Source organism: Girardinichthys multiradiatus, chromosome 5 (genome assembly GCF_021462225.1).
Source record: "Girardinichthys multiradiatus isolate DD_20200921_A chromosome 5, DD_fGirMul_XY1, whole genome shotgun sequence".
Taxonomy (NCBI): Eukaryota; Metazoa; Chordata; class Actinopteri; order Cyprinodontiformes; family Goodeidae; genus Girardinichthys; species Girardinichthys multiradiatus.
In genome coordinates this window covers 51601027-51613222 of record NC_061798.1, presented here as the reverse complement: position 1 = coordinate 51613222, position 12196 = coordinate 51601027, and the positions used below count along the sequence as shown (strand labels likewise).

General features: G+C 41.1%; 1 protein-coding gene across 2 annotated transcripts in view; it reads right to left on the bottom strand.

Moving 5' to 3' along the window:
- Window positions 1–7949: 7949 nt before the first annotated feature.
- The window catches only part of glra3 (glycine receptor, alpha 3), a 72064-nt gene continuing 67817 nt past the window's right edge, over window positions 7950–12196 (bottom strand). For both annotated transcript variants that reach the window (XM_047364722.1, XM_047364723.1), the window contains one exon: window positions 7950–10640. In XM_047364722.1, the coding sequence (XP_047220678.1) occupies window positions 10320–10640 (321 nt within the window). In that variant the 3' untranslated portion in view covers window positions 7950–10319. The remainder of the gene's footprint in view (window positions 10641–12196) is intronic.

The following is a 12196-nucleotide window of genomic DNA, read 5'->3' as shown; positions in this document are numbered from 1 at the left end:
AGGTAAATCTGGGGCAAAATGATTTGTGCTTTTTAACTGTACATTTGAAGCCATAGAGTGAAATGCTATAGGAGTTTAGTCGTTGTATATAATTTCTGTCTTTCACAAATACAAAACATCAGTTACACCTTTTCAGATTCATAAGTATGTGTACAAGTACACAATTGTATTCACATGAAAAACCGATCACATTCAGTTTTGCTCCATTTGATCCAAAACAAACTGTGCAAAACAAATTCACATGCTTGTCTTAACATTTAACCCCAAAGATATTTTACCATATTTTTTCCTTAACACAAACACAAATCAGGGAATACAACTGCATGAATCTGTTTCATGAAATCTGTGACATGCAGCAGATGCCTCTTCATCAGTCTTTGCTGAAGATGTTGGGAGTCAGTGAGGGATTCAGTCCAGCAGTTACACTGTTATCATCTCTGATGTAACAAATGTGATTGCAAGACTTTATTAAAGCAATAAAAACAGTGTTCTTGTTCTGCTTTAATCCAGTTATTACAACAAATGACACAAATATTTCTCTTTCATTTGACTATATAGCATATTATGTGTATATTTGATTATATTTTGTCAACTGATTTAAAAGTGCTGCAAATACTTCATGAAAGGTTCAACTAAATACACCAGATTAAAATAACTGATGGATTTTGAGATGATCCTAGTCTATTCCATGATTACCTTCCTCACCTTCTGACATGCTTCTGATAAACAAACCCTTTTAACCACTTATATGTACACTTATATAAATCTGTTCAGATTACTCCAACGATCACCCTATGTAGGTTCAGAGAGGCTTCGCTGTTCTGACAGCAAATGTTTGTGAAAGACAGAAAAAATGGAACAATTACTAACCTCCTATAGCAATTTTCTCTGTGGCTTCAAATTCAGTTACAATGCACAAATCATTTTGCCCCGGATTTACCTCCATACATTTCAGGTGGTTATCCGGCATCGACACAGCCTTGTCTGTGTTTATCATTGTCGTCTTCAAAGGAAGTAAAGTCCACATCCATCCATCCATCCATCCATCCATCCATCCATCCATTGATTCATGGGTTGCAGGCCAACATCCCTCTCCCCACCACCACTGTCCTATTCCTTCTGCTAGATCCAAAGACAGTTCCAGGCCCAAAAGGATAAATGTTCCCTTCAACATATCCAGGGTCTGACCGGGGATCTATTCCCAGTGGGATGTGCGCGGATAACCTCCTAGGGAGGCTCAGAGGAGTCATCCTGATCAGATACCTGAAGCTCCTCAGCTGATTACCTTCTTTGAGGAGGAGCAGCTGCTCTCCTCTGAGCCTCTTCCAGGAAGGCAGAGCTCCTCAACCTGTCTTGAATCCAGCCACCCTACAGGAGAACCATGTTTCAGCTGCTAGTATCCTGGATCTTGTTTTCGTGGTCATGATCTTTGAATCGGATTCTGCTAAGCAATCAGCTTAAGTGTTGCAGATTTATGGTTTCAAGGATCCACTTGGATCACCATGACCAGTAAGTCCTGATTTAAAGTGAGAGGTCCTCTGTAATCTGTAAGTGGTCTCGATCAGCAGTTCTTCAGAAGTTCTGAAGATCCACCAGAGTTTGTCTTTTGCTCCTTTTTTACTTAGTTTCAGGCCAGTAGTGATCTATATTAAAAGAAATGGCTATTTTTAAACTTAAGTGACTTAACTATGACTAATGAACTATTTGGGGAAACTCAAGGGATGAGCCAGTGTTGTGTTGACAGCAGAACTTTACCAAAGAACCGATTTTTAATTGGGTCTTTGGACTCTTTATTACCAGCAGCCTATCAACAAGAAGCAAGGTGTTCCAATTTCTCCTGCTGAATCCAAGGAGGATCTAAAAAATAACAGTTTAGCAGTCAGAACACAGGTGATTCATCTGCCAGAACCTTTACTTTAATCTCTAAAACATCTGACATCCAAATACTGATTCATGCAGGACGTTTCCAGGCCTGACATCTCTCCCTCCAACCTTCCAGTTTATCGATTTCTTCAGAAAGAACTACCAAACATGCTAAGGTTGGCCTTTTTTCAGCTAATAAATCACCAAAAACAAAGAAAAACGTCGAGACCTCCACCCTGGTGGGAGCAAGTCGTCAGGGTGGAGTTTAGGTATGTTGCTGTGTTGTCCATGTGTGACTGGAGGACTGAAAAGGGCTTTCTCTGCATCACTGAGGGTGGTGCTCTGGTCCATCATGGTGAAAAAGAAACTGAAACAAAAGGGTCAGTTCATGATATACTGGTCCATTTATTGTCCACCACATGAACCAGCAGCTTTTAGAACCTCCTCCAGCAACTTGTAGAACTTCCTTCAGCTTCTGAAGACGTCTTTGGTCTCCAACATGACGTTTAGTGTTGGACGCTCTCCAGGAGATGCAGTAAAAATCAAGAAGAGCAACAAAGTCTGAAATATGTGTTTTAATCTTTGACCAGTTTAAAATCTGAGCATAAACGTGAAAAATCTGGGTTTGAGTTAAAGTCCAAAAATGGACAGAAGGACGACTCAAAGTCAGCTGAGAAAAACAAACACTAGATTATTTATTTTTAGATAAAATGCCGTTACTGTGTTTTGAGGTTGTTTAGATTTGGCCTGAGGACAGATGGAGACGTTCAGTCAGAGCTCTGTGTAAAGATGTCTTAATGTGAGGACAGAGGTCTCACCTGGAGGTGTCCAGTCTGTCCTCTGCAGACACAAAATCAGAGAGAAGCTGTTTTAATTCCACCTGCTGTTGTGTTTTCCTGGGAACCAAATCAGCCCCACCGTTGGATCCAGATGTGCTGAAGCTGGATGGGATGGTTTTGTCCCTCAGATTTTTAGCCCTGAACAGCTTCCAAACTTCGCACCAAACAAAAGATTAGAGTTCCAGTTTTATAAGGTTCTGTTTTCTGCTGGACACCATGTTAGTTCTCACCCTCTGAAATGTCCTAGGAGTTTTAAAACTGTTTGTACCGATTTGGGTTTTTCTACACTGGACTGGACTAACTTTCATTATTATTTTATTAAGGTCCAGGCTTCAAAATTTGTTTTCTGAACTATAAATTTGAAAATGTTTACAGCTTAGGTTCTCATCTTAAAAACCTCCAGAAAGGAAAAATGCCTGGAAATATTCCAGGAAGCAGGAAGTTCAACAGTTACTGAAACACAAAGAGTTCACGGTGACGAGGAAACAAGACAGACCGGATTTATGGGACTGATTTACCGTCTTTAAATTATTTTTCTGCAGCTCATGCAGATGATCTCATACCAGAAACATGTCGATCAAACATTTAGGCTTAAAAAATGAAGAAACACAACAGAACCCAGTCAGTTTTATTTTATTATTATTTTTTTTTTACCTTATTGAGTTTTCAGAGAACTTCAGAGGTGTTGGACTTGATGATTCTAGATGTCTGTTTCCTCATGGATAGGTTGGGTGTCTGAGTTTTTTTTAGTATGTTGGACCAGGATGTCTGTTTGAAACCGATCACCTCTACAGATTCTAACTGAGTTGACATGCTGGCTGCAGATGAATCCGGGTCATTTCTGCTCCTCCTGCTCTATTCCTGAGGCGTTCGTTTGCTTCCTGTTTTTAATCTGATCGGGACCCTTTTCACCTCCTGCAGGAACATGTTCCCAGCAAGAACTTTACACCAGATTTCTAACCTTTGACCTATTAATGAAGGATGACGTGAAACAATGACCTGGAGAAAACTTAGCTGTTTAGAGGCTCCAGGTTTTCTCTGATGAGCAGAACTTTCTGAAGCTGCTGCACATCTTGCTGCTCATTAGGCTGATCCTGGATTAGAGCCAAGGCAGAGAGGCAGGATTCACAGTCATCACATGATGTTTTTACAGATTTTAATCCAACAGTTCTGGATGAGTTTAACTATTTGGGTCGGATCAGCTGATACTGCAGTCAGGATCCTTCAGGCCTGAAATCCTGAAGGTTTTCAGCCATAATTAGAGGCTAATTGATCGTTGATTGATCATTTTAATGAGAATCACTTAAAAATTCACAGTGTTTTGAAACATGAAAAAGCAGCTTCAGCTGACAGGAACTCAGTTTGAGCCCACATATTTCCTTCAGAACCAGAGTCCATTCACACATCATCACATGGTTCAACAACATCACAGCCAAGTTAAACCAACCGTCCTCCATGAAAACACTCCCAGCTTCCTTTGTGGTCTGAAAAATAGCTGTCATAGAGGACAAGAAAAGTCTGTCTGGCGTTTGGCTTATTTTCAGTGTCTTCATAGCAGAACCAGTAGAACTACCAGAACTTTTCCAGTTAAACAGGAATCTGGGACAAACGAAGGAAGCTGAAAGAGAGCAGATAATGAGGTGGAACAGGTATGCTTGAGTAGCAACAAGGTAGAAAGTAAAACAGCTACATTACCTGCTGGAGGTGACCTGCTAAAACTGAAAGTAAAGCTCTCAGCAGAGCATCAAACCTAGAACAAAACTTGTAGGAGATTCCACGACCAGGAGTCATTAGGAAACAAGAGAAACCCACAGACCTTGAAGGTTAGTGTGTTTCCCTTAGATCTGCCGTGTCCTGGTCCACAAGAATCCTCCTCTGCCTTATATCTACACATCTTCAGCTTGACGTTCACTGAACCTCAGACAGAATAAATCTCAGCTGTAATCTGTTGAGAGATAAGCTTCAAAAGATAAAAGTACTGTATCTGTATGCATTCCCTTGAGTCAATACTTTGTAGAACTTCCTCCAACTGCAGATCCAGCTGCTGGTGTTTTAGGTTTGTCTCCACCAGCCTTGAACATCTACCTGCTGAACTTCTCTCCATTCTGTTTTGTAAAACATCTCATGCTCAGTCAGATTGGATGGAGAACATCTGTGAATATCAGTTTTTAAATCTTGCCACATATTCTCAGGTGGATTTAATCCTGGGCTTTGACTAGGCCATTCTACCACATTAATCTGTTTTGGTCTAAATCATCCCATTGTATCTCTGGCTGGGTGTTCAGGGTGGTTGTCCTGCTGGAAGGTGAACCTTCAACCTAGTCTCAGGTCTTCTGCAGCCTCTAACAGGTTATCTTTCAGAAATGTTCTGGATTTAGCTTCATCCATCTTCTATCAACTCTGACCAGTTTGTCTGTTCCTGATGAAGTAAACATCCCTTGAATCCCCTGGCTGCTTCATCAATCTAGGTGGGCCTCCATGTCTTGGTATGGCTGCAGTTGGGCCATCCTCTTTTCATGTTCAGATGATGGGTTGAACAGAGGTAAGGTAAGGTAAGATTATTTATTCAGCACTTTTCAGTAACGAGACACTCAAAGAGCTTTACATACAATTACAATACAATCACAAAGAAACTAAACACAGATACAGACACAGAAAAACAACTCAAATGACACTACAATCCTTCTAAGAAATCTAAAAATCTATGAATCCTTCTGAGAAATCTAAAAATCTCTGGCCAACATTACAATAGATAACATTAATAATCCTTTTGGTTTTACTGTTAAGAGCTGGTCTTTCTAAAGAGGTAATTATATCATTAAGTCCTCTATGTAGGGGAAAGCATCTTGTGCTGAGAGAGAATGACCCTTGGGTTCGCTGATATAATGCAGTTGTAGTCCAATAATAACAGTCATTTGCATCCATTGAAATTTAACTAAGCAATCACTGAGTTCTAACTAAGGAAGATGAGTCACTGGTGTAAAAACAGCTTTTGTTCAAATTTTTTAAGAAACTAGTAATATTTTCCTTTCACTGGTAAATCTAAAAATCTATGAAAAGGAGAAGAAATGAAATCCATGTTTAGGTAAAAATAAGGAGCATGGGAAAGCAACACACATAAGCAAAGATTTTGCAGGGGCATGGAGGACTCGTAAGGGTGCCAATATTTAAGTATGATCATGTGTGCAAAGATTTGACGAAGGTGCCATAGTCCTTGAAAAGGAGATGGAAGTTTTATCAAACGGCCACACAGTTCAGTTCACAGATGAGGGGGTTTGCTGGGGCAGAGCGTCGTATAGAACGTCGTTACAGAACATCCAGGAGAAAAGTCTTGATAAGCCTGTGAAGGTCGTATCGGGGCGCCTGAATTAGACAAACAAATGTTTTGGTTCAGGCTGGCTGTGATTTTCCGCCTGCCTTCAAAGTCTTACTGGTATTTCTCAATTTCAAATCCAAATAGCCAAATTTCTGGTACTTTCAGTAGATCTTGAGCAAACAACTTTCTCCAAGATTAAATCATATCACCTTTGAGTCCAGGAAACGCGTCCAACTTGTGATTCTGCTCTCTTAACATATCAGTCTGAGTGCTGAGAGCTCTGAAGATCCCTTCAAACATCCCAGGCAGCTTTGAACAGCTACCAATGTTTTACGAATCTTTCGATAAGCCAGGTAACCCCAAAAAGCAGAAATCCTGTTATCAGAAATCCAATTATGTACAAATCTTCCACGTCCTCGACTGACATTGTTGTCAGGCACACAATCTTCCACTGCTGCCAGGAATCCATTGCGTATCGGGAGAAGAACGTCCCGTCTGGACGAGAGGGTTCCCCTTTACCCTGTCTTCCTGTTGAGAAAATTTGATCGATTGCGTTGAGAGACCAGCTGACCAAATCCATAATGACCATATTAGGAGGATATGTGAACAGAGGCTCTAAGAAAAACATAGACAAAAAGCTGAAGCATGGGCAAAAAATGGGGGAGGATCAAGGAGAGAGTGGAAAAGCGTCTGAACCCACCGAGAGCAGAAGAAAAAAGCTCTGTGAGATGTTCAAAGTTTGGAATGCTGTTTTAGAACCCAACCATGCTCAAAACTGCAGTGTCTGCTGTGTTCATTGGTCTACATGATGGTGTTTGTTCTCTAATGTTCACTGAAGAACATCTGAAACCAGAAACAGAACAGCTGCAGATTAAATTAGGGGTGTCAAATGAAAGGGGAGTAAACAGAAATGCACTCCACACTTATTAGCCTTTTATTGCTAAAAAAAAGTTGAATTCACATTTTTTACCCTTAATTACATTTTGTTGTGTACTTGCAGTCAGTAGGAGAGCAGAAAAGTTGAATTAAGCCTCTCCAGGTGCTGCAGAGATATCTTATATTCTGTTTGGGTCATATTATTCAGTCTGTTCAGTTTTCTCTATTTCCTGTTACGTTTTTCCAACTGTCACAGTATTTGCTGCAGAACAGCTAAATAAGGTCATGGACTTCTGCTTCCAATCTTGTGTATCCACCATTTTTATTTCTTTCTGTGATTTTGTAGTCCAAGCTCAAGAATGCAGAGGCTGTAAGAGGATAAGTCTAAATGTTTGGTTGTTGGGTGGATTAACTCACACAATTCATTCCACCGACCCCCTGAACCAGAACCTCTTCAAAGTGTCTGGTTAGATTTTATTTTTCATGGAAATGTTCCTACATCAGTGGGGAAAGTCCTCTCAGTCTGCGTAAAGCTCTTCATCATCTCCTCCAGTATCAAGAAGGATTTGCTGAAAGACTTCATCTGATTAAGGGTTCAGTTCCTTCTGTCTATGGAAACGACGGATGCAGCAAAACCATAAGCTGCAAATAACGCTAAAATGACAACAAACTTTATTTTAGACATGAATTTGTGGTGTTGATGTGATGTCCTGGCCATGGTTCTGATAGCAGCAGCATCGGGTCTTCTGCTGATGTTAGCGTTGTGTGCTGCTTTTAGCTCCTGGAGGTCAGAACCAGACTGCAGGTTTTAATATTATTACATCAACAGTTTTCATTATTTTTAATATTTCTCTGGTGCTAGATAATTGTCATCAAACTACAAAAATGGCAGATGGGGTTAAAGTGCAGCGCTCTTTGATCTGGAGGGGGGGGGCGGGGTGTAAAGTGCCTCATTTAAAGAGACGGTACCAAAACGAGTTGCTGTCAGACGTTCCTCAGAACAGGTAAAAGAGGAGCCTGAGGAGCTACAAGAACAAGGAGTTCAGACCAAAGCGTTGAGGTTCCACTTTATTTAGACCACAACTGGATAATTTAAGGTGATAAGGAAGGATTCAGAAACATCATATATCCTCTTTAAATGCATGTATAACCGTTCAGAACCAGTTTCTGTTGGTCTGTCACATAAAATCCAGTAAAATAAACTGGAGTTAGTGGTTTTAACAAAGTCAAATGAATCAAGGGGTATGAATACGTTTACAGTTACAGGGCTCATCAGCTGCTTCAACATTCCTGCCTGTGGTGTTTTACCGATGTGGACCACTTAAACACGGGTCCCATGATCGGATTGTTCCTGTAAGATGGATCAGAACCTGCTGTCTGTGGATAAGTGAAATCATCCTAGAATCAAACAGGGAGTCGGGTATTTTGCCCCATGTTTGATGTGTGCTGGTCTGAGCTTCCACATTATTAGAACCACAAGAATTTCTATGGCAGCCCAAAGCTTACGGCTTTGGGCTGCCATAGCTGTGGGTCAGAGGTCAGAGAAGGCACCCACCCTGAGGAAGAGGGTGGAGAGACTCAAACTATCTGTGATGAGCAGAGCTGTAAAAAGCAGAATGATTCTCCTCTAGTTGTGCTCAGGACGTATATTTTACTTTGAGGGATCTTCTGTTGCACAGAAGAACATCTCATCAATGACTTGATAACAGACCGCTGACACAACCAGAAACATAAATCTGGAAAACAAAACCACTACACGGGATGTTTTAGCAAAACCATCCTGATAAACTTTACTTTGGGAGCCCGGTTCTGTTTCCTGCACGGGTTCTGCCGCAGCTGCAGGTGAGAGTTCAGCAACCAGGACCAATAATCACCTCCAGCAGGTCCCAGAAAGAGAGATCATGTGTATCCTGGAGAACATCTGGCGCTTCGGGTCCTGCTCTGACCTCTTCATGCAGAGTGAACTTCAGCAAGCAGGTCCAGAGCTGTGATGCTGAGGCGCAAAGAACAGAAGAACAGAACCACGCTGAGTTGGTGCTGGTGGAAACAGAGACTGGTGTTCCTCTCTGATCTTCTCAGCACCACAGCTGTCCATAAAGGATGGATGAAGGTCAGGAAATAAAATGTCCAAAGATTGACCTTCATCTTTACAGCATCTTCTTCTTTTGTTGAGCTGACATTTAGCAGCATTGACAGAAATGAACAAACACATTTAGCTCTAAACGAGTGTAAAAAAACACCGACTGCAGCAGAATCTCTTCACTGTAAAAAATAATAAATAATCCAACATTTAATTTCAGAACAGCTGAGTAGGGAAAGAAATCACAAATTAAGAAATATTTCTTCAAAAATATCAGAGTTTCTCCTATTTCACAAAGTCAAAAAGAAAAAAAATCATTAAGTTAAATTTAAGTGTGTGACCATGTGCAGAGGCTCTAATCCTTGATTCAGCTGACCCGGGTTTGAGTCCAGGTCTCGGCAACCTTTGCCAAACGTCTCCTTTTCTTTGCCTTCTTTCCTGTCTACCTACTGTCGAAAAATAAAGGCCAATAGTAACAAATAAATTGAATCATTTCTCGTTTATATTTTACTGCCTGATTTTTTCCTTTTATCTGCAAAATAAAAACATTTTAATTAATTAATAAAGGTTTTGACTTGCATTTTTGAGGTTTTTTAAACCTTTTTACTGGCCGAAGTTTTTCTTATTTCTTAATAAAATAAAATAAAATAAAATAAAATGAGAAAATGAAGGCTTTACATTATTAAAGTGTTTGTGACAGAATGAACATTTTATAGAAAACAATGAGAGCGTTTTACTTCCTGATCCTGATGAGGAAGATGAGTCAGTCAGAGGAGCTGCAGGTCAGGTTACCTTCTAACATCATCAGAATCACCTGAAGGGGTCCGCAGAGGTAACTGGCTGTTTGACACCTGGATATACTGTGGGTCCAGAATGATCTGGATGAACTGACCGGAGTGAAATGAGCAGAAACACACATGATGATGGAGCTGCACTGTGCAAATGTTTTGGGACCAGTGAGGCAAAATAAGAAGAGTCTGAACTAAAAACCCATGAAGCGTATCTGAAGGTCCATGAAAGACCTGTTACAGGACCTGAGCGATGCTTCATCCTTCATTGGATCAGCTGCTGTGAGGAGCTGCCTTGTTGGAGTTGAAATCCTGTTTTCGGTCAGTCTGGGTTATCTTTGGTGGTTTTGGGAGAACATCAAGCAGTCTCCTGCTTCATCCTGCAGATCTACAACATCACGTCCTGAGTTTTAACATCAGGCTAATGAAACTGACTAGTTCTCTGATTATCATGGCAAACAGTGTTCGGTTAAACAGATCCAAGTGGGTTTTAAATTTTGACCCCCTCAGAGCTGAGATGTTAGGATCATCCTGACTGATCCTCAGAGGACTCTTCTTCACGGCTTATGGAAATCTTCGTGTCTCAGGATTTTGTAAAGGACCCAGTAGAAGATGTTGAAGAAGAGGAAGGCCAGAGGGAAGCCAGCTCTCGACACCGTGTCAATCTTTTTGGCTCGGTCGATGAACAGCTTCCTCATCTCCTCAGTGCTTTTACCTCCTCCTCCTCCAGGTGGATTCTGGGAAGTGTTGATGGCTCCTCCTGGGGTGCTCAGCACTGCTACAGCATTGTTGGTGCTGACTTTGGAGTCCTTGGTGCTGCTGGGAGTGGATTTCACAGCAGCTGTGGAGGTCGGCCGGCTCTCATGGACCTCCCCTTCCTGTAGGAGAGATGAAGAGGAGGAGGAAGAGGAGGAGAAGGTCACAGGTTAAATCTTAACCGGCAGCTGAAATTGAACAGAAGTTAAAATGACAAACATCTGATTTGATGTCAAAGTTGACAGAAAAATATTTTTGTCATTTCATTTGACGTGTTCAGATCTGTCTCCTGGATGGTTATCAGGTTCCTCGCCCCTGGTTCTGATCCTTACGCAGAGATAACCTATAGAACCAACACGAGTTTCTTTTTCAACACATTTAGTTTAGTGCGACTTTAAACCGAGAAATAAAGACTATGATAAGATTGTCCTTCACTGCCCGGGGAAGTGATCTGAGTTGGTTCTGTGGCTTTGCAGGTTCTTCTGTTCTGTACCTGTTGTGATCCGTTTCTGTGGCACCACACATCCCTAGTGACCTGATCCTGTCCTGTTAGTTCTCCTGTTGGTCAGTCTGGTATTTCGAAGAACCTCCTGGTTCTCCTGACTCTCTAGTTTTATTTGTCTGTTCTTTCTTAGCATTGACACACACACACACACACACACACACACACACACACACACACACACACACACACACACACACACACACACACACACACACACACACACACACACACACACACACACAGTGGATTTTTACATACATTAAATAAAAAGACAGAAACATATTTTCTCACAATCTGAGATTTGATCAGAATAAACTTGACCTGTTTCAGAGCAGTTATGATTAACAAAATGGTTTCTAAATAATGAGGAGAGAACACATTTTACATTCTTTGAACATCTGGGAAAGACCAGATGATGATGTCATGGTGATGTCACAAGTTTCCAATTGGTTAATTCACAACATTGGATGTTAAATGGGGAAACAAAATGCAGTTAAAAGCCTTCAGCTGATTCAAAATGCTGCAGCAAGAGTTCTGATGAAAATTAAAAAGAGAGATCATATTTCTCCTATTTTAGCTTCCCTTCATTGGCTCCCTGTTAAATCCAGAATATAATTTAAAATTCTCCTCCTCACATATAAAGCCCTTAATGATCTAGCTCCATCATACATCAGAGATCTGATTGGTCCATATGTTCCTAACAGAGCACTTTGTTCTCAGACTGCAGGTTTACTGGTGGTTCCTAGAGTCTCTAGAAGTAGAATGGGAGGCAGATCCTTTAGTTATCAGGCTCCTCTCCTGTGGAACCAGCTCCCAGTTTTAGTCCGTGAGGCAGACACCCTGTCTACTTTTAAGGCTAGGCTTAAAACCTTCCTTTTTGATAAAGCTTATAGTTAGAGTGGCTTAGGTTATCCTGAGCTATCTGTGTAGTTATGCTGCTATAGGCTTAGGCTGCTGGAGGACATAATGACCACTTTCACCCTCTTCGCTACATTCTCATACTACTCTCCAATTTTGTATTATTTGCTGTTACTTCAGCTTTTAACTTTATGAAGCTACACCTGGCCTGACTCTGTGTCTACCTGTGACACCTTTCTGGAGAGGGGCATCGTCCAAGCTTCTGCTGCCAACAACTTAATGCTCACCCTCTACAGATGATCCACATGGCCCTGT